This window comes from Pelobates fuscus, chromosome 2 (assembly GCF_036172605.1).
Source record: "Pelobates fuscus isolate aPelFus1 chromosome 2, aPelFus1.pri, whole genome shotgun sequence".
Lineage (NCBI taxonomy): Eukaryota > Metazoa > Chordata > Amphibia > Anura > Pelobatidae > Pelobates > Pelobates fuscus.
The window spans coordinates 392,312,706-392,336,753 of NC_086318.1; the positions used below are offsets into that span (position 1 = coordinate 392,312,706).

Sequence of the window (24,048 nt, forward strand, 5' to 3'; positions counted from 1 at the left end):
ACTGAATATTGGATCGCTAGAGTCAGGCACAATTTTAAGAGGACATACAGACAGGTCTAACCACAGGCTGAGTTGAACCTATTGTGACATACTGAGTTAGTTGCAGTGTGGTTCAGGCTAATACGAGTCGTCTATAGAACATTCTACAGTGTAAAACAATATACATGTCGCTACGAACAAGAGATTGCTCAATTATTACGAGTTTACCTCGCTAGTTATATGAGCAGGCTGGAACATTTTCTAGGCTAACATACAAGGCAAGATATATTTCTTCAAAGACATAGGGACATGGTTGGTCTAACTGTGTTAACAGTAGGAGGAGCAGGCCCTAGTCGCTGAATAGCTAGTGCATTACAAAATACAATTTCTGAAATAGGTGGATATTAGTCGCTTATTTTTACGTATTGTGTGGCCTATCTGAGCTAATGATAGGGAGAACAGGCTATATTCGCTTAACGGCTATCTCGTTGCGGGACGTCAGGTATGTGACTGTTAGAGATTGGTCTCACCGTTTAGCAACATGTGGTTTGTTATTATTAACGAGTTTACATACTATGTTTATCGAAAATTGTTGTTGCAGGCAAAACTATACATATTAATCTAACATTCCACTGTGGTGAGTAACTCAGCAAATATGTTGAAAACAGAGTTTTGCCATCACAATTACAGTGGATTATAAATTTTAGTAAGCAGTAAAACATGGCATTGACATGCTTATGGTTAATGATGAGCATGCCAGACCGCTCAAGCATATTATAAGATTGTTGCATTTAAGTATATATCCAAAGAGGAACATATATGAATGAATGGTTGCCAGGCACGCAGGCTAGTTGGCATGGGAATGGCCAGTAGCAAGCTGTCTAGGGACACAACCATTTTTAATTTTTTTTTTTAGCTTTTTTTATGAATGGGGAGCTACTGATTGGCTTAGAATGCCAGCTGACCGCTCTAGCCAATCAGCAACACCCCTACCCAGCGGCACTCTGTGCTTCCTGACACTCAGTAAATAAAAGTGAACACATTAACACTGATTTTTTTTTTACCTGGGGAGATGAGAAGGTCCAGAGTTTCCCTGCCAGGCCCAGGTACCAAGGCCTTATGATGTGGTGTCCATAATAAAGTGGAGGGTTCACTTAATTTGTCCTTCCTGCTCCAATCTCCTTTTCTTCTCCTTCATTTGACAGTCTTCTTTTCTTCTGACACTGTCTTCTATATTTGCCTCCTTCTGCTCCTTTACCTTTCTGCTCCTTTCTGCTTATTTTGCACCCTTCTGCTCCTTTCTCGTTCTGATTCCTTTTTGCTCCTTGCAGACCCTTTCTGCTCTTTCTCCTACTTTACCTTTGTACTCCTTCTGATTCTTTCTGCTCCTTTACCTTTGTGCTCCTTCTGTCCCTTTCTGCTCCTTGCAGACCCTTCCTGCCCCTTGCTGCCCCTGCTCATTGCATACCCTTCCTGCTCCTTGCTGCCCCTGCTCCTTGCAGACCCTTCTTGCTCCTTGCTGACTCTTCATTTAGCCCCCCCCCACACCTCACTTGCCTAATCTATAGGCTGCCCCCCCATGCCTCACTCCCCTAATCTATAGGCTTCTCCCCATGCCTCACTCCCCTAATCTATAGACTGCTGCCCCCCCATGCCATACTCCCCTAATATATAGACTGCTGCCCCCCCATGCCATACTCCCCTAATATATAGGCTGCTGCCCCCCCATGCCATACTCCCCTAATATATAGGCTGCTGCCCCCCCATGCCATACTCCCCTAATATATAGGCTGCTGCCCCCCCATGCCATACTCTCCTAACATATAGGCTGCTGCCCCCCCATGCCATACTCCCCTATTATATAGGCTGCTGCCCCCCATGCCATACTCCCCTAATATATAGGCTGCTGCCGCCCCATGCCATACTCCCCTAATATATAGGCTGCTGCCCCCCCATGCCATACTCCCCTAATATATAGGCTGCTGCCGCCCCATGCCATACTCCCCTAATATATAGGCTGCTGCCCCCCATGCCATACTCCCCTAATATATAGGCTGCTGCCCCCCATGTCATACTCCCCTAATATATAGGCTGCTGCCCCCCATGCCATACTCCCCTAATATATATGGCTGCTGCCCCCCCCCCGAATGCCATACTCCCCTAATATATAGGCTGCTGCCCCCCATGCCATACTCCCCTAATATATAGGCTGCTGCCCCCCCATGTCATACTCCCCTAATATATAGCCTGCTGCCCCCCCATGCCTCACTCCCCTAATATATATGGCTGCTGCCTCCCCCATGCCATACTCCCCTAATATATAGGCTGCTGCCCCCCCATGCCATACTCCCCTAATATATAGGCTGCTGCCCCCCCATGCCATACTCCCCTAATATATAGGCTGCTGCCCCCCCATGCCATACTCCCCTAATATATAGGCTGCTGCCCCCCATGCCATACTCCCCTAATATATAGGCTGCTGCCCCCCCATGTCATACTCCCCTAATATATAGCCTGCTGCCCCCCCATGCCTCACTCCCCTAATATATATGGCTGCTGCCTCCCCCATGCCATACTCCCCTAATATATAGGCTGCTGCCCCCCCATGCCATACTCCCCTAATATATAGGCTGCTGCCCCCCCATGCCATACTCTCCTAACATATAGGCTGCTGCCCCCCCATGCCATACTCCCCTATTATATAGGCTGCTGCCCCCCCATGCCATACTCCCCTAATATATAGGCTGCTGCCGCCCCATGCCATACTCCCCTAATATATAGGCTGCTGCCCCCCCATGCCATACTCCCCTAATATATAGGCTGCTGCCGCCCCATGCCATACTCCCCTAATATATAGGCTGCTGCCCCCCATGCCATACTCCCCTAATATATAGGCTGCTGCCCCCCATGTCATACTCCCCTAATATATAGGCTGCTGCCCCCCATGCCATACTCCCCTAATATATATGGCTGCTGCCCCCCCCCCGAATGCCATACTCCCCTAATATATAGGCTGCTGCCCCCCATGCCATACTCCCCTAATATATAGGCTGCTGCCCCCCCATGTCATACTCCCCTAATATATAGCCTGCTGCCCCCCCATGCCTCACTCCCCTAATATATATGGCTGCTGCCTCCCCCATGCCATACTCCCCTAATATATAGGCTGCTGCCCCCCCATGCCATACTCCCCTAATATATAGGCTGCTGCCCCCCCATGCCATACTCCCCTAATATATAGGCTGCTGCCGCCCCATGCCATACTCCCCTAATATATAGGCTGCTGCCCCCCATGCCATACTCCCCTAATATATAGGCTGCTGCCCCCCATGTCATACTCCCCTAATATATAGGCTGCTGCCCCCCATGCCATACTCCCCTAATATATAAGGCTGCTGCCCCCCCATGCCATACTCCCCTAATATATAGGCTGCTGCCTCCCCCATGCCATACTCCCCTAATATATAGGCTGCTGCCCCCCCATGCCATACTCCCCTAATATATAGGCTGCTGCCCCCCCATGCCATACTCCCCTAATATATAGGCTGCTGCCCCCCCATGCCATACTCCCCTAATATATAGGCTGCTGCCCCCCATGCCATACTCCCCTAATATATAGGCTGCTGCCCCCCCATGTCATACTCCCCTAATATATAGCCTGCTGCCCCCCCATGCCTCACTCCCCTAATATATATGGCTGCTGCCTCCCCCATGCCATACTCCCCTAATATATAGGCTGCTGCCCCCCCATGCCATACTCCCCTAATATATAGGCTGCTGCCCCCCCATGCCATACTCTCCTAACATATAGGCTGCTGCCCCCCCATGCCATACTCCCCTATTATATAGGCTGCTGCCCCCCCATGCCATACTCCCCTAATATATAGGCTGCTGCCGCCCCATGCCATACTCCCCTAATATATAGGCTGCTGCCCCCCCATGCCATACTCCCCTAATATATAGGCTGCTGCCGCCCCATGCCATACTCCCCTAATATATAGGCTGCTGCCCCCCATGCCATACTCCCCTAATATATAGGCTGCTGCCCCCCATGTCATACTCCCCTAATATATAGGCTGCTGCCCCCCATGCCATACTCCCCTAATATATATGGCTGCTGCCCCCCCCCGAATGCCATACTCCCCTAATATATAGGCTGCTGCCCCCCATGCCATACTCCCCTAATATATAGGCTGCTGCCCCCCCATGTCATACTCCCCTAATATATAGCCTGCTGCCCCCCCATGCCTCACTCCCCTAATATATATGGCTGCTGCCTCCCCCATGCCATACTCCCCTAATATATAGGCTGCTGCCCCCCCATGCCATACTCCCCTAATATATAGGCTGCTGCCCCCCCATGCCATACTCCCCTAATATATAGGCTGCTGCCGCCCCATGCCATACTCCCCTAATATATAGGCTGCTGCCCCCCATGCCATACTCCCCTAATATATAGGCTGCTGCCCCCCATGTCATACTCCCCTAATATATAGGCTGCTGCCCCCCATGCCATACTCCCCTAATATATATGGCTGCTGCCCCCCCCCCGAATGCCATACTCCCCTAATATATAGGCTGCTGCCCCCCATGCCATACTCCCCTAATATATAGGCTGCTGCCCCCCCATGTCATACTCCCCTAATATATAGCCTGCTGCCCCCCCATGCCTCACTCCCCTAATATATATGGCTGCTGCCTCCCCCATGCCATACTCCCCTAATATATAGGCTGCTGCCCCCCCATGCCATACTCCCCTAATATATAGGCTGCTGCCCCCCCATGCCATACTCCCCTAATATATAGGCCGCTGCCCCCCATGTCATACTCCCCTAATATATAGGCTGCTGCTATTGCAGTTCAATTTAAATCACCCCTAAAATAGCAGAACAAGCTTAAAAATCCAGGGGGGGGCAAGTGCCCCCCCCCCCCCCCCCCCCCTGGGTCTGGGTTTTGGACAGGCCGATTGTAAACCCTAACTACCCAACAAGCACACACTTTTATTCTATGCTTATATTTAAACAACTCATATACACACATATTATGCAGATGTATATTTTTACGGTGATCTCTGCTGTTTCATATGCTTATTGTCGCTTGTTTTCTTGTTCTGTTGCATCTTATTTTTTAGTTCTGGCTATTCCTAACTACTCTGCACCTTCCACTCTTAGGCCCATCTTCTGCACCCCACTCTTCTCCAACAACATTAGTTGTTTTAAGTATTTCAACTCTGTCATATTGAACAGTATTTCTTTAAAACTGAGGTTAACTCTAAAAATCTTGTCGTTTAAATATTATAAAAAATAAAATCCCCAAAACTACACAGAATACTGCAAATTGGAAGAAGTTTTACTCAGGATCTGGATAACAAAATTATATACAACGTTTCAGCATCAAGGGTTAATTATACATTGGAATTTGATTTTGAATACTTCGAGCTCTACTGATTCCCTGATCGCAACACTACCTTTGGAATTACATTTTTTGTTAGCCCATTAAAACAGTATCATTGCATCTGCAGTACTCGTATTATTGTAGAACCTTGTCTACTGGACTAGCAGGGCTAATCCAATCTACATCACTTCTTTTAATAAGATTAGAAGTACCAAGATCCATTCCCCTCTTATAGAGACACAACAGAATTAAGCACCAGTTACTTCTCAATGGAACGTGGAAAACACTGAGGCTTAGAAAAGCACTGGGGGTTATTGCAAGAATTACAGATATGATTAGATCTTGACATTGGAAACACATCACCTATGTAACAGTTTATAAAAACATTAATCTAACTACATACTTTATTTACCATTTAGAATAGGCCGAGAATGATCATCTTTCTTAATTAGAGCACATAATTCATGAATGCCAATAGAGATTTTGCCCTCTCTAGAGAAACTATCAGAAAAATAGCCACATGGCAGAAAGGATAACTAAAGGCTAAAATCTATAATCAAATATTTAGATTGATTAGGCCACTTGCACATCTATTGATTTCAGTTGGAGTGGTTGACCTGAGAGAATCATAAAAATGTAGGGAGCAACTGATTTATGTGAATCAAATACATTCTTGTGTGCCTGGTAATCAAACAAGACTGTTTAATTCATTTGATCTTGCAGTGAAACTTTCTTTTATTTTTTAGCTTAAAAAAAAAAAAAAAGGGGAGAAAACTCAATTGTGTCAGTTTTTGATATTCATGAGAATGTTACTATAATCTTATTGCACGTGGACAGGATTTTACACATAACAGTAGTATTTAATAATGTACGCTCAGAAGTTCTGCTATATTATTTAAACCTATGTAGCATAAGAGCATTGCATGTTGCAGCATAATGTTTATCCGACCAGCTGAAGATTTTTCAGTGTTCATTAAGTTTTAGTGATCACACATCTGCAGTACCCTGATCTTAAATAAAATTAGTGGATATCCTTGTCTTCAACTGCTGAAGCTCACGCACCTCACGTCTTACATTCTGAGGTGTTCTTCCACTCTCCTAAGAGTGATAATTGAGTATTCATGGACTTTCCTTAATTGTGACCAAGTCCAGTCATTCTCCAGACCAGTGGTTCTCAAACCAGTCCTTAATTCATCCCTATCAGTCCAGGATTTAGGGATTACCTAATTGTGTCTACGGAGTTTTTTAGAAAAAAACATTATACGCAACTGGTTAATCCCTCAATCCTGCACTGGTAGTGGTGCCATGAAGACTGGTTTGGGAACCACTGCTCTAGACATTAACCATTCTTCATAATCTGTACTGATATCATGTATAACATCCAACCAAGTTAGTTGCCTGTTTGTAAGATGCTGGAACCACCAAATCTTTCATTAACACTCATACAATAGAAATGCACGTACATCATGTAGCCCTTTGGCTGATAACCATAAAAAATGCAACTTATACAATAGAAAACCATCAAGCATTAAGACACTGAAATATAGCCCCTCATAATACCCGAATAACTGAAATGCCTTATATATATAAAAAAATGTGATCCCACAGCTTTTGACTTGCATATCTTATGTGACCTTCATGTATTCATTTTATTGCTGTCAGTATGTCATAGTAACTACTTTAAGAATTGGTTCTCACCGCCATATTTATAAATATTATCAAACAGGGAGATGGTAAGTGATTACACTTTGATATGTAATATATTTGTCGAACATTTCAATGAAGGGATTTTGATTGTTTTAACGTGGAATTGTGAGTGGTATAAGCATGGGAATAGTAAGCCTGAAGAATAACTTTCAAAACTGCATCTTTACATTGATGTTAATAAACTGCATTCAAATTCATTCCCAGTATTTCTGAGTAACGACGGGACAAACTTTTCTGGAGATTGAGATGAGTAGGTTTATTGTTGCTTGATTAGAATAGTTTTAGTTCATTTTTACAAAGTAAAACAACAAAGATACACCAGTATGCCACTTGTAGTTTGCAGTCCTTAACTAATCCCACATGATATTAAACATGTAACAACTCCTAAAGGGACACTATAGACACCAAGGCCATTTTAGCTCATTGAAGTGGTCTAGGTGCAGTGTCCCAGATCCCTTAACACTGCATTGGTAATTTTTTTACTAAACTGCAATAATTACTATCCAGGGTTAACTCCACCTCTAGTAGCTGTCTATCAGACAGCCACTAGAGGGACTTCCAGGTGGTTAGGTGACTTTGGGTTATGCTATGTGTGAGGACATCCAGCTTCACCCACAACCCCATAGGAAAGAATTATACAATGCTTTCCTATAGGGGAAGTATTAAGGCAAATGCCGCATTGGGTTCCCTCATCTACTTTAGTGGAGGAGCGGAGGTGAAGCCTGAATTCCTTCTGCACCAAAGGGCTAGGGCAAGGGAGGTGGGCACTATATGGAGCTATAGTGCAGGGAAAACAACTTTGTGTAATTTCAGTGAGTTGATCCATGAACTTGGGTTTTTTCAAAAGGTTACTCCAACCCCTTTTTAACATGAATATATTTAAAGTTAACCTTCAATCTAACACTGGAAGAGGTTCTACCACAGCCCAAACGTCATCATGCTGCATCACTCATTCCATCTCCATGGTCCAATCAAATGCTGCTTATAAAGGGTATTATTTAAAAAAAAAATAGCTCTAAATGCAGGGAGGTGGGAAACGAGCGCATGGAGGAAGAGAAGAAGAGGGAATCTAGGTATTCCTTTTCATGTGCACTCCCACCGCGGCCTGCAATGTAGAACTCACTATGGCTGCCGCTGGTGCACAGTACACGGTGACAACAGATGTGAGTTTTGCACAAAATTAATGTTAGGCAGCTTGCCAAAAGTGCATATTTCTAGATTTCTAACACTATGACCACTTCGAAATGCAGAATTAGTCATGGAGGTTAGAGTAAGCTTTTAATCTTTACAATCACCTCTGCTGAGGGCAGGGGAATGTCTTATAACCAGCTGCTCCAACATCATGTAGGCAGCCAGTATGTTTGACATTACGCAATAAAATGTATCCAAAAACTTTTGAAAAAAAAATTAGATACACTTACTTACAGAAACCACTAAGCACTTTATGCCGAGAGGTTAGGAAAATTCCAAATGATGATGAAAATGTTAGTTAATCAAGGAGTTAATTTCCAATTCTGTTTGAAGTGGATGGAAAAACAGTTAACTTAAGTTTTACATTGATAGCAAGCAATTTGGATATCTCTTGTAAGATAGGAGCAAATACAATGATTTACCTACAAAAGTTACAGGCTAGAAAAGATGCTGATTATCCACATAGAAACGTATCAGGCACAGATTAATTAACATGGGCTGACTCATTAAAGTAAACACAGTTTAACACAGAACACAACAAAAACAGACAGTTCAGGACTCTTACCTCTTTATCAATATATAATGCCATTCATGCGATGTCAGCTTATCAGCAGTGGCCATTCGAAGACTTTCTCATTGAAGTCTCAGACCATAACAAGAAGCAGAAGGTTCAGCAAATAGACACACATAATAGCAACTTTGGGGTTAAACCATTTGTAAACAGTGCCACAGGGCCCAAGACCTCCTGGCACCATAACAACTTAACTGAAATGAACTTGTTACATAGCTTGGAATGTTGTTTGAATGAATCAATTCTGAAATCAGTCCACTGTATGCCTAGAATCAAAGAATTTCACAATTATATTTACATTGGTATACCGATTACATAATTAACTGCAGTGAATTTTTAAAGGTGTATTTAGGCAAGACTCGCAAATTAACAATTGCTTTTCTTTTTTTTTTCTTTTTTATTTCAATAGGCACCCAAATTGAGAATATCATCAATTCCACTAAAATATTGCACCAGAGTTTTGAGAGTAATAAATGGATTTCCATAGATGGCCTGATCCCCTTTTCTAATTACAGTATCAGGATAAATGCTTCCAACAGTCAAGGATTCGTAATGAGTAACCCTATACTATTAACATTGCCACCTGGAGGTACGTATGAAGTTCTAGTGATATGGGATCACTAAATGAAGCAAATCCTGTATAAATATGTGTTTAATTAATTATCATGTTAATAAATAATAATAATAGCAAAGGTTGCAACCTCTAAATGTACATTAGTATTTTGCCAATTTTTAAATATGTCCTGGAGTCACAATGTACTAATGAACCAAAGTAAATATACCAGTTTTAAGTGTATAATACTTGAGTTGAAATTGGCAAAACAAATTGAGTAGAAACATTTTACTTTGACTATGGTATCTGTTTCTATTCCTAAATACATACATCCAATATCATGTAGGTCCCCCCTGTGCTACCAAAACAGCTGTGATGTGCCTACAAGAACTCTGAACACGCCCTGTTGTATCTGGCACCAAGATACTAGCAGCAGATCCTTGAAGGATTTGTTTTTACAGCACATCCCGCATCAAGTCAATACCTTGAACTCTTTGTCATGTTCCTTAAAACCTTCCTGCACAATGTTTGCAGTGTGGCAGGGTGCATTATCCAGCTGAAACAGGCCTCTGCCATGAGAGAACAATATTACCATAAAGTGGTGTACATGGTCTATGGATAGATGGTCAATCTCTAGCTAGTAGGTACGTGTCAAAGTAACATCCACGTGAATGCCAGGAATCAAGGTTTCCCAGCAGATCATTGACCAGAGCATAACACTCAGCCTTCTTCTCATAGTGCATCCTGCTGTTATCTCTTCCCCAGGTAAATGACACACACGCACCTGGCCATTCCCCTGATCTAAAAGAAAACGTGATTCATCAGACCAGATAAACGTATACATTGCTCCATGTTTTGAGGCTCATGTCCCCATTGAAGATGCTTTCAGTGTTGTATAGGGGTCATCAAGGGCACTCTGACCGGTCTGCGGGTACACAGCCTCATACGCTGCAAACTTCAATGCAATGCATTGTGTGTTCTGACACCTTTCTATCATGGCCAGCAATAAGTTTTCAGCAATTTGAACTACAGTAGCTCTTCTGTGGGATTGAACCACACAGCTTTCTCTCCCCATGTGCATCCGTGAGCCCTGGGCACCCATGACCCAAAAGTCGTTTCACTGGCTGTCCTTCTTTGCACCACTTTTAGTAGGTACTAACCACTGCATATTGGAACACCCCAAAAGACTTTCTGTTTTGGAGATGCTCTGATCCAGTCATCTAGCCATCACTCTGTGGCCCTTGTCAAAGTTACTCAGATCTTTTTGCTTGCCAATTTTTCCTTCTTACAACACATAAAATTCCAGAACTAACTTTTCTCTTGCTGCCTAATATATCCGACCCCTGACAGGTGCCATTGTAACGATATAATCAATGTTATTCACGTCACCTGTCAGTGGTTTTAATGCTGTGGATGATCAGTGTATATATACTGTGTGGATACTTCCATTGCTATTAGCAAACATTAATGGCTATTGGATAATGAGTAATAGATTTTAATAAAAAAATAATATAACTTAAAACAAAACAACCCTCGATTCCTACAGAGGGTCAAAAGGAGTGAGGTACATATATAGCTAATAACTAGATAACTCCTCTAGTATCCATTATCTCCTCTATTTCTTTCTTTCTTTCTTGATCAAATATTGAATAGTTGACATTTTAATATAAACTAGTTAGAAGGGCAGTCTAAGTACCATAGTGCAGTTTTTGAGTAGTTTGACCTAAACTGTAGGTTCCCAAGTCACCCATGATCCTGCTCTGTGCTCACCTGTTGGATTAGCAATATTAATTAGAGATGTGCATGAAAAGAACATTTGTGTCTGTTCATTCGGTTCATTCAAATTTCGTTTGTAGATCTATTTGGCTAGATTTTTCCTAGCTTAATTTTTTTTTATTCTTAATTACCAGAATTACATATATTAGTAAATTGAAATCAAAAGTAAAGTAGACAAAAAAAAAATATATATATATATATAATGAAGGCATCTTTTCAGTAGCAACCTGCTAAATTAGATGGTTATTTACTAAAGTGAGACTTGTTAGCAATGTCAAGTGAATTCATAGCGAATTTCCAATTTAAGGATAAAGAAGCTCAACTGGAATTATAGGTGACTTGAAGAATTTTTAAAATTTACTTATTTTGGCCTTAACTTAAAAATTGAGTTTGATTTCTGTTTGAACTCCTCCGTTCTTGCTTTAAAGGGACACTGCAGGCACCCAGACCACTTCAGCTCATTGATGTGATCCTGGTGCAAACTCCCATCACCCTTAACCCTGAGCATGTTATTATTGCAGTTTTTATAAACATCAATAATTACCTGCTAAGGTTAACTCTTCCTCTAGTAGCTGTCTACTAGACAGCAACTAAAGGGACTTCCGGGTTCGATGGCGACTTTTGGTCAACTACATGATGCTGGACGTCCTCACGCTATGCATTAAGAACTTCCAGCATCACCAGAATCCTGATAAGAAAGCATTGAATAATGCTTTTCAATGGGGAAATCCTAATGCGAGCGTGGGCAGAGCTGAGCAAGCGCCCAGGGACATTGGCACTGGACCCAGGTAAGTGACAGAAAGGGTCCAGAGGGGAAGGGGAGGGGAGAGTTTGACAAAGGGGGGAGCTATAAGACCAGGAAAACGAGTTTGTCTGTTTTCCTTGCACTATAGTTTCCCTTTAATAAATATTAATAAATAACTCTAGAGTGATTTGGCATGGTGCATCCTCTGGTGCATTCTTTGTTCCCCTGATCCAATCAATATAAATGCTATCTGATCAATTATAGCAATGGACACAGTAAGTTGTTCCTATAAACAGCTATAGAACAGGCTTTGTATAAATGTGCACTGTGAACCAATTTTAAGCATGACTTCAATCTTGCAAAATTATCTAGTGATTAGATCTGCAAAGATTGCGTGAGTTATAAAATGTTAGTTTTTACAAACCATGTATTGGAATCACACTAATGCCATCCTGTTATGTAAAAAGATAATTATAAAGAGATTATGATGTTAGGAAGAACAATAGAAATGCCAATACTAGCTCACTATATTCACTTATCTTCCCCTCTAAAAGCATTAGAGTGCATGATTAAGCCAGAATACTAGACTTTGCTTCTGTGCCAATCTTACTGGTAGACAATTATGAACTTCCTTTGATGAGTTCTTCTTGTCTTACAAACCCTGTTAACAGAATTTACTATCGCGGCATCCAATGGCTATTAAATTAACCTACATGTTTTATTGTAAATGAAAAAACGCTTGGCCTGATGTGTAGAATTGGCACTGTATGGATAATGTGTTTTTCTTGAACAATTAGTATACAATTATGATATTATTAAGCTAATGCAGGATTTTTAGGATTCAGGTCCTGTCCATAGCTAAATCACAAATGTAACTGAACTGAAAACTTGAGAATAAACGCCACATCAAAGGGTTTTCCTAACTGGTAACAATTATGTAAGAATCTCTTATGTTGTAGCTAAATAATATTGGATACAATATGGCAAAAACCTCCACCTCCATGTAGAGCTCAATAATCCTGTCTCTATATATTGAGTTATATGGCAGAATTTGCCTTAAAATAAAAGTTTCAGAGAGATGCCTATAGTCTTAAAAATATAAAGACAAGTGCAATAACTCCCAATAATACCCTCCCCTATACAGAGAAATATTAATCACCAATGGGGACAACTGCGTCCACAGGGTTAGGGACTCATAGCGTGTACAAACCAAATTTGTGGGTACAAATAATTAATCAAACAACTTATTAAAACAACAGCACGGCAATGGATATATATTATAAAAGACACAATTTCAGGGCACATCACAACTATACTATAAAACTACCATTTAGGTGACTTGCCCCCCCTCTTTTTAGAAAGGGTTAAAACTTACCTTATTTTCATATCTCCACGGGTCAGCTGGCACTGGCCCCTTAAAAAACAGCAATTATGGGGGGGCGGGGCCTGACCATCATGGCGGAGAGACGCATTCTCCACAAGCTCCAGCATAATCTCGGCAAAAAGAGTGAAAATCGACCCAAAAAGGTCACACAGCCATCAGTTCCGAACATTCACTGGCCCCACAATACAAGGGGCTCACAGCGGGAAATTTTGCTACCTAACTGGGACCAGATGAAACCAAGAACGGCGTTGCGGCCTAGTGCCCGCCGGGCGGGGGAGGTGGCAGGGGATGGCTGGCAGCCTTAGGCCTGGGGGGCAAAACCAGTCAAGTGGCCCATTGCGCCACCAAATCAGTTCACCATCCATGCCCACCTTTTCCTGGTTTTATAACGGATATTGATGTTATGCTAATCATTAGCTCTTTGCCATACCCGCTCCTTCACGGCTCTGACTTTCAATGTTGTCAGAGCACAGGCTGAGAATCTCTGAGCCTGTGCTCTGACTCACTAACTGAGCGCTGGAACCACGAGGGAGAGGATATGATCTGACTGCACCTACTGCTGGTGCGCACCAGTGGACCACCAGCGAGTCGTTTAACCCCTTAAGGACACATGACATGTGTGACATGTCATGATTCCCTTTTATTCCAGAAGTTTGGTCCTTAAGGGGTTAAATTAAATATGCTGGTGTACCCAACTTGTGAGCTGTGTTGGCCGCCGGGCGCCTCTGTTGTCATGGCACCCTGCGTGACCGCACAGCTTGCCCACCCCAACGGCTGGCCCTGCTGACACACACTGATGTTACTACTTAGACATCCCTCAATATTAATACAGAGATGAGAGTAAACACCAAAAAACTGTGGAAACAGAGTGGATCCCCCCAAATTTATAAAGGTTTGCTTAGAGGATTTATTCAAGATTAAATCATGCCTCCTCCTCTCTCCCCATGCGCTGCTCTGTAGGCTGGGAGGAAGTGAAGAGTAATCACAGTCTCCCAGCACAACGCCACCTGTGGCTGCCATGGGGAACAGCTGTTTAATGTAATGCTTGCAGGACGGCCAGCTGCCGCAGAACCTCTTTGTTTCCGTCTCTGCAAAGGGCTCCAGGCACTGCTTGTTGTGAGTGTGAGCCACTGTAAATTAGGGGCAGAGGGCACTTGCACTGCGGTCAAGACGGGTCTGGGCAGGAGGAGAGTGCAGTGCAATCAGTGCACTCCCCTCCTGTGGGTCACCAGTAGACTGGTGCACCTGCCCAGGATCAGAGCCGGTGCAAGGATTTTTGCTGCCCTAGACAAAATATAAATTTGCCGCCCCCCCCCCCCTCATGTGACATCACAATGCCCCACCCATATGATCTGCCATATGAACTAACGCCAGTGCTGCACACAGTGTGTGTTTACATTAAAAAGCCTGCAGGGACCAGCTATAGACACCAGAACCACTTCATTAAGCTATAGTGTCCCTTTAATGTGAGGTAAATTATAGATTAGTGTCACTAATAATATACTAGATTGCCTACTTACAATTAGATGAGGATGATGATGGGCTGCAGTTTGGCTCCACTGGTCTGGTGTAGAACAGGACCTCTGGAGGCTGTTTGCAACTGTGGTCACAAAATTCAACGTTCTGGGAGAATTGGAAGCAGCTCCATTTTTTGGGGGCCTCTTACACAGCTCAAGGTCTGGGCCCCAGTGCCTGACGGTGAGTATGCCCATAAGGCCCACTCATAAGTCCACTTATATGTTCCACCCACCCATGAGCTCGCTCACAGGGAGTGGAGTGTGTAGGGGATGTGTTATGTGTTATCTAATATGTGTGCTTATGGTATGTAGTGTATAGGGATACCAGTTTGTGCAGGTGATGCAGTGTGTTTGTGTGTAGTGGAAGCAGTGTGTATTTGTGTATGAGGGATGTATTATGTGTTTCTGGTTGTGTGTGAGGGATGCATTGTGTGAATCTGTGTTTGTATGCATAAGGGATGCAAGGTGTGTGTCTGTATGTGTGTGCATTGAGTGTAAGAGATGCATTGTGTTTCTGTGTGTATGTAAGAAAAACAGTGTGTGTGTTTGCATGTGTGTGTAAGGGTTTGCATTGTATGTTTCTGTGTATGTGTGCAAATGATGCATTGTCTTTGTGTGTAAGGGTTGCATTGTGTGTGTGTGTGTGTAATGGAGGCATTGTGTGTTTCTCTGTGTGTAAGGAAAGCATGTTCTGTTTCTGTGTATGTATAGGGATGCATTGTGTGTTTCTGTGTATGTATAGGGATGCATTGTGTGTTTCTGTGTATGTATAGGGGTGCATTGTGTGTTTCTGTGTATGTATAGGGGTGCATTGTGTGTTTCTGTGTATGTATAGGGATGCATTGTGTGTGTGTGTGTGTGTGTGTGTGCGCGTAGTGTTAAAGAGCTCCCTGTCTTGCCCCCTGTCCTATAGAGCTCTCCCCTGCCCCTTAGTGGTCTCTTCTCACACTCACCCACCCTCCCTGTGCTCTTCTCATCCCCCCTCCACCCTCCCTGTGTTCTTCTCACTCCTCCCTCTGTGTGTTCTCACCCCCCCTGTGTTCTTCTTACCCCCCTCCTCCCTGTGTTCTTCTTACTCCCCCCTTGTTCTTCTTACCCCCTTCTTCTTATTACTTACCCCCCTTCTTCTTCTTAACCCTCCTACTTCTTCTTACCCCCTCTTCTTCTTCTTACCCCCTCCTTCTTCTTACCCCTTCCTTCTTCTTCTTACCCCCTTCTTCTTACCCCCCTTCTTCTTCTTACTCCCCCCTCTTCTTCTTACTCCCCCCTCTTCTTCTTACTCCCCCTTCTTCTTCTTACCCCGTCTTCTTCTTACCCCCTTCTTCTTCTTACCCCCTTCTTCTAATTACTCCCCCCTTCTTCTTCTTACCCCCCTCCTTCTTACTTCCCCTTCTTCTTACTCCCCCCCTCTTATTATCCCCCTCCCTCTTCTTACTCCCTCTCTTCCCTCTTCTTACTCCCTCTCTTCCCTCTTCTTACTCCCCCCTCCCTTCATACTCCCCCCTCCCCTCTTCTTACTCTCCCCCTCCCCTCTTCTTACTCTCCCCTCCTCCCCTCTTCTTACTCCCCCCCTCTTCTTACTCTCCCCCAGTCCTCTCTTCTTACTCTCCCCCCCTCTTCTTACTCTACCCCTCCCCTCTTCTTACTCTCCCCCCTCCCCTCTTATGACTCTCCCCCCCTCTTCTTACTCCCCCCCTCCCCCCCTCCCCCCCTCTTCTTACTCGCCCCCCCTCCCCTCTTCTTACTCTCCCCCCTCCCCTCTTCTTACTCTCCCCCTCCCCTCTTTTTACTCTCCCCCCCTCCCCTCTTCTTACTCTCCCCCCTCTACTCTTCTTACTCTCCCCCCTCCCCTCTTCTTACTCTCCCCCCTCTTCTTACTCTCCCCCTCCCCTCTTCTTACTCTCCCCCCTCCCCTCTTCTTACTCTCCCCCCTCCCCTCTTCTTACTCTCCCCCCTCCCCTCTTCTTACTCTCCCCCCTCCCCTCCTTTTACTCTCCCCCCTCCCCTCTTTTTACTCTCCCCCCCTCTTCTTACTCTCCCCCCCTCCCCTCTTCTTACTCTCCCCCCCTCCCCTCTTCTTACTCTCCCCCCTCCCCTCTTCTTACTCTCCCCCCCTCTTTTTACTCTCCCCCCTCCCCTCTTTTTACTCCCCCCCTCCCCTCTTTTTACTCCCCCCTCCCCTCTTTTTACTCCCCCCCCTTCTTCTTACCCCCTCCCCTGTAGGTGGCCGAGCTGCACTCCAGTCCGCGGTCCCGGCCGGAGTGATAGGAAGGTGCTCAGTGTGCACCTTCCTGTCAGTCCGGCCGGGTACAGGAAACAGAAACTCCTGTTCCGCGCGGAACAGGAGTTTCTGTTTCCTGTACCCGGCCGGACTGACAGGAAGTGCACACTCAGTGTGCACCTTCCCATCACTCCGGCCGGGACCGCGGACCGGAGTGCAGCTCGGCCACCTACAGGGGAGGGGAGGGAGGGAAAAGCAGCTGCAGCCGTCTGAGCGCTCGCTCGGCGGCTGCAGCATTTAAAGGGCCGGCCCGCCGCGGCCGGTCCTAAAAGAATTTCAGGCGGCCTGGGGGGCAATTGCCTCCCTGCCCCCCTTCCCAGCCTGCCCCTGGGAGGCGGCCGCTCCCCCGAGCTGGGGGCGCCCTGGAGCTACAAGCCACATAAGCGAGCCCTGCTACCACCCCCCTGGACCGGCGGGGGTGATCCCGGTCCACCTAAGGAGGACTACTTCGGTCAGGCTGAGAAGCGGCAAATCGCCCACAAAAACAAGCGGAGGCCCACCTAAAATGGCGGGCAAGACATACGCCGATGAATCGACAGAAACCAAACCAGATATCCTCACGCGACTCGACCATCACTTCGAAGAATTCTGGAGGAAACTGGAGAGTAAGCTAAACCGACCTGCCCTACCTTGGCCCACTAGTTCCTCGAAGCATGCACTGCCTAGCGATCCCCCTCAAGCATCCCGGCGTCCGTGCCACCACGCAGCACCCAAGACCATCCAAGCAGGGCGACAACATGATCAGGCCCTCCCAACAAGACGACTACCCGGCAGGGACCGACCTCACTTACCCAAAGCACCCGGGCGGCAGGGTCACGTATCACAATGCCACTCACAGGCACAAAGAAGCCACAAGGGACCTGCTTTGGCCTGCAGCCTATTGTTATACCTTGCACAACAGAATATAAAGAATTTAAAAAAAAAAAAAAAAAAACAGCAATTATGGTCCTATTAGGACCATAATTGCTGTTTTAAGCATTATATAGGTGTTATTACACCTTTTTATCTATAATAAAGCTGCTAAAAAAATTTAACTTACCATCTAGAGTCCTGATTTAAAGCGGCATACACGGACTGAGGAGAGAGATTTATAGCCCCCAATCATCATTAGAGGAGGTACCCTTTGAGCGCATTTAGTACCTTCGTCCTGTGAGTGCATCTACCTATAGCGCACATTTTCACTTTAAACTGTATTACACTATATTCTGTTTATGTTCTCTTTAGATTCTACAGCCGTATCCCATATGTTTTTTTGTCTACATTCAAAAAGAGGACCGGGCCATAGGTGCCTTGGGAATTCCCAGTGTAGGTCAAGCCATGTTAAAAACTACCCAGAAATGGGGACATCTCTTTTCTGACAATTTTGAATCATTTTACACCATTTGCCTCATCTCTGATTGATCATTCATGTTTGGAGGGCTGTTTTATTGAATCAAAAAAATAAAGTCCAACAGCAACCAAAATGAACAAAGTTTTATATTTTTAGAAGTTGTGGACTGCACAAGCTAATGAGAAAGCACTGGCTTAAGGAGCAATTGATGGTAGTGTCACCTGACCACTTTTAGCCATACTTATACATTTTTTGCTGATATTAACTTATATGGTTAAGGGAGCATGTAATCTCTGCCTTAACCAAACCCCCAGCGAGGGCAAAGCTGTGGGTAGATGGGGACTCTCATTCAGTGTTAAATCATTCGAAAAGGCACAAGGGGATGCCAGGCACAATAACCATTTCAATTAGATTAAATAGTTGTAATGCCTAGAGTGTCCCTTTAATCACTGGTAACTCAGTGCATCTTTACCTGGAAGAAGACTTGAGAAAAGCTCTGTTCAGGTGCCACCCAGGGACAATGGGCCAACAGAGCAAGCAGTCAGCCCGGCAAGAGCGTCAGTTGGACTGGTACAAACCATTCTAGGGTACTGTTAATATTCTATGATGCAGTTTGTAACAACCACACACCACAATTCCAACCATGTATTCTTCTGTTCTGTGTTCATGCCTCCAACATTTAGAAGTATGAGTTTGGCATACATTTGTGCTCGGTTACAGCCGCTCACTATTGGGTAAATAATCACCAAAGGGTTAATACAGCTTCACTGTTGTACTCATAATTCGGTCCATAATTTAAACATAATTCTTTTTCTTTTCTCTTGCTGTCTAATTTCAACTTTATATATCTTCTTTCTTCCTTGACTTTATTACGTTGGCAGAATTCTAACCACTTTTATATCACAATTTTGGCACCATTGATGGAAAATGGCTGGTTACTTAATAAAGCTAAAATAATTGTAGTTGAAATATACATTATACTCTGCTTTACACGGATAGAAATGACAACTGTCATTACATATTTTTTTTTCACTGCTGTTTATTACAATTAATAAACACCCAGCTTACAGAATTACTTTTCTATTTTACGACCTTGTGATAATTTAATGGCATACATCATTAGTTAAATAGGTTTTAGTTCATGCTTTCTTTTAGTTAATGATCTGAATGTATATTATCATCATTTAGACGTAAAATCATGCAGAAAAGCATGCTGCATTGATATGAATAGGTGTTGTTAAGTAGAATTACATTCTCCCTTTGCTTTATTAATAAAAATGTTCATTGTCGCTTCCTTTTCCAATATGATCTGTATCAGAATGAATGATAAATGAATCATCTGGCATTACTACGGATGGCAAATTATTCAAATAAATGTACAGCTTATTATTCATGCATCGTTTTCTACTGTATCATCATTTTAACATTTTGTTGCAAAAAGCATAGAAAATGAAAGAAACGCTGTAGTGTTAGAAATACAAAGCTGTATTCCTAACACTACAGTGTCCCTCTGCCCCTGCGGCCTCCCCCCTGGCCCTCTAGCACAGCCACATAAAGGGTTAGCAAACCCTTTAAACATATATCTAATTCCAGGGCCGATGTCCTTAGGCACTGAATTAGGCTCCTCCTCTGCCAATGACAGCACGATCCGGGAACCTAATGAGCTGCTTGTCAGGATCGGGACAGGGATCCAACACGCAGAGTACAAACAGGTACAGGATACGTATACCGGACCTTAGAATGGCCGGACTAACGTACGGAGAGTATAGAGAATGGTCAGAGACAAGCCGAGGTCGAGGGAACGAGAGGACAGGTAAGCGAGGAACAAGCCGGGTCAAGGATAACAGAGGTAAACAGAGTAAGTCAAACAAGCCGGGTCGGAACCAAAGGGATAACAGAAAATACCAGAGCACTGTGTGACTAGACAGGCTAGAACCACGACAGGGCAATGAGCAAATGGGAGAAGCAAGTTTAAATACCCTGGCTCGGAGTGAGAGACACGCCTCCGACGAGATCTGATTAGTCTCTACAGGATTGAGTGACAGGTCGTTCCGGGCTGGCGTCATGACGTCGGTTTCCGGACGTCCTGCTACAAAAGGAAGTGACTCCCTCGCGGCCGGCGTTTACGTGACCGGGTGGACCGCGAGGAACAGAGGAAACAGCCCGTCCGGACGGATAGATGTCTAAGTCTCTACCTCTCTCAGAGGTAGAGACTTCAGGTACCCTGACAGTACCCCCCCTCTCAGATACGCCCACCGGGCGGAAGGAACCGGGACGAGATGGGAAGCGGGAGTGAAACGCCCTGCGGAGACGAGGAGCATGAACATCCTCTTGAGGTACCCAACTCCTCTCCTCAGGACCATATCCCTTCCAATCGACCAGATATTGTACTCTCCCTCGGGAGATTCGAGAATCGATAATAGAGTTAACCTCATACTCCTCCTGACCCTCCACCTGAACAGAGCGAGGAGAGGACGTTGTGGAGGAAAATCTGTTGCAGACTAGTGGTTTCAGCAATGAAACATGAAATGAGTTAGGGATGCGTAAGGCAGTGGGAAGAGCTAGACGATACGCAACTGGGTTAATCCGAGTCAGCACCCTGTAAGGTCCAATATAACGAGGGGCGAACTTCATGGAAGGTACTTTTAAACGGATGTTTCTTGTACTCAACCATACTCTATCACCTGGAACAAACACCGGAGCCGCCCTTCTACGTTTATCGGCGTGTTTCTTAACCAGCATAGAATTGTGCAGAAGAATTTGTCGAGTCTGATCCCACAACTTCCTCAAATTGGCAACATGATCATCAACCGACGGTATCCCTTGGGAAGGGGAGGCCGAGGGAAGAATAGATGGATGAAAGCCATAATTCATGAAGAAGGGGCTTGAATGAGTAGAATCACAAACGAGATTGTGTGCAAACTCCGCCCAAGGAATCAAACCAACCCAATCGTCCTGGTGTTCAGAAACAAAACAACGTAAATATTGTTCAATTTTTTGGTTGGTTAGACTGTTAGACTGAGGATGATAGGCAGAAGAGAAATTCAATTTGATACCCAGTTGAGAGCAGAAGGACCTCCAAAAACGGGAAACAAATTGGGAACCTCTGTCAGATACAATTTGGGAGGGTATCCCATGTAAACGAAAAATCTCCCTTGCGAATATCTCTGCCAATTCGGGTGAAGACGGGAGTTTAGGCAGAGGAACAAAGTGAGCCATCTTGGTGAATCTGTCAACCACGGTGAGGAGGTTTCTTAGAGATAGGCAAATCGACAATGAAGTCCATAGCTAAACAGGACCATGGTTTCTCTGGAACCTCTAAGGGATGCAGGAATCCACATGGAAGCGTATGAGGTTGCTTAGTCTTAGTACAGACCTCACAAGTATCGATGAAATCTTTAATATCCTTACGCAAAGCAGGCCACCAGAAATCTTTGGAGATTAAAGCATACGTCTTGCGAATGCCAGGATGCCCAGCTACCTTGCTGTTGTGGAAACACCGTAGCACTTCCAGTTGGAGAGCAGGAGGAACGAAGTGTCTATCCCCAGGAGTCTGTTTAGGAGCTAGATGTTGTAACTTCATGATCTCGGTAAGCAACGGAGAATGAATCCTGAGATTCGTGTTAGCGATGATATTACATTTAGGAACTATCGAGGAAAGAACTGGCTCAACTATAGTGGATGGTTCATATTGGCGAGATAAAGCATCGGCTTTGGAGTTCTTAGAACCAGGTCTATAAGTAAGCACATAGTTGAAGTGAGTCAGGAATAGGGACCAACGGGCTTGCCTGGAGGATAGGCGTTTAGCCTCCCCAATATAGGACAAGTTCTTGTGGTCCGTTAAAATAGTAACAGGATGTAAGGTCCCCTCTAATAAATGCCTCCACTCCTTAAGAGCCATAATGACCGCTAACAGTTCCCTGTCACCGATGTCATATCTGCTTTCAGGACCAGATAGTTTCTTAGAGAAAAACCCACAAGGGTGTAACGGTTTGTCCACCCCTAGCCTTTGTGACAGAACAGCCCCTACTCCCGTCTCAGAGGCATCGACCTCGAGTAGGAACGACAGAGTCGTATCAGGATGAACCAAAATTGGGGCAGAAGCAAAAAGTTCCTTGAGCGTCTTGAAAGCAACAAGAGCCTCAGTAGACCAGGTCTTAGTATTAGCCCCTTGTTTGGTCATATTGGTAATAGGCGCAATAATAGAAGAGTATCCCTTAATAAAGCGCCTATAATAATTAGAGAAACCAATAAACCTCTGGATAGCCTTGAGTCCCTTAGGCAATGGCCAATCCAAAATAGATTGGAGTTTGTCAGGGTCCATCTTAAAGCCTTCCCCAGAAATCACGTACCCAAGAAAGTCTATCTGAGACTGGTCAAAACTGCATTTCTCCAATTTACAGTATAGGCCATGTTGCAGAAGTTTGAGCAATACCTTTCTGACTTGTCTGTGGTGGGTCTCAATCTCCCTAGAGTGTATAAGTATGTCAACCAGGTATACAATGACACAATCATGTTGAAACTCCCTAAGAACTTCATTAATCAAATCCTGAAAGACTGCCGGAGCATTACAAAGACCAAATGGCATAACCGTGTATTCATAGTGACCATAACGGGTATTGAACGCTGTCATCCACTCGTGTCCATCCTGGATTCTCACCAAGTTATACGCCCCTCTGAGATCCAACTTGGTGAAAATTTTAGAGCCCTTTAAACGATCAAACAGCTCGGTAATCAAAGGAATGGGATAGGCATTTCTGATGGTTATCTTATTCAAACCCCGGTAATCAATACAAGGTCTCAAAGTACCATCCTTCTTTTTAACGAAAAAAAAAAACAGCCCCGGCGGGGGAAGAGGATCTCCTAATGAATCCTTTTTCTAGATTCTCACGAATATATTCCTCTAGAACTGAGTTCTCTTGAGTGGATAGAGGATATACATTGCCCCTCGGAGGCATAGTACCAGGTAAAAGCTTAATTTTACAATCAAATGACCTGTGTGGAGGTAAGGTATCGGCATTCTTCTTGTCGAATACTGCTTTTAAGTCCTGGTAGATGAACGGTATCTGTCCCTCTGTAGACTGAGTGGAACTACCCGGTGTGTTTATTACAGCCAATGGGGAAACCCTGCGTAAACACTTCTCCTGGCAGCCCTGACCCCATGAGAGTATCTCCCCTAACTCCCAATCGATAATAGGGTTATGTCTTTTTAACCATGGGTACCCCAGGACTATGGGGACCGAAGGGGACGAAATGAGCATAAGTGATAAGTTCTCCTCGTGTAAGATACCAACATTTAAGTTTATGGGTATAGTCTCACGGGAGATAACAGGCTCAAGTAAAGGTCTACCATCTATGGCCTCAACGGCCAAGGGTGTATCCCTCAACTGGGATGGGAGAGTGTGTTTGGTAGCAAAGGCTTGGTCGATAAAATTCTCAGCAGCTCCGGAATCTATCAAAGCCATAGTCTTTAGTACTCCCTTCTCCCAAGTTAAAGAAACTGGTAGCAGAAGCCTGTGATCTTTATAATTATGAGTAGAGGACAAAATAGAAACACCCAAGGCCTGTCCTCTAGAGAAACTTAGGTGCGAGCGTTTCCCGAACGATTAGGACAATTCAG

The 24,048-nt window shown here is 44.5% G+C and overlaps 1 protein-coding gene across 1 annotated transcript in view; it reads left to right on the forward strand.

Annotated features, from left to right (window-relative positions):
* The window catches only part of USH2A (usherin), an 800,771-nt gene that overhangs the window by 468,093 nt on the left and 308,630 nt on the right, over nt 1-24,048 (forward strand). The window contains exons 37-38 of the mRNA XM_063441883.1: nt 7,697-7,724; nt 9,273-9,431. Of these exons, the coding sequence (XP_063297953.1) occupies nt 7,697-7,724; nt 9,273-9,431 (187 nt within the window). The remainder of the gene's footprint in view (nt 1-7,696; nt 7,725-9,272; nt 9,432-24,048) is intronic.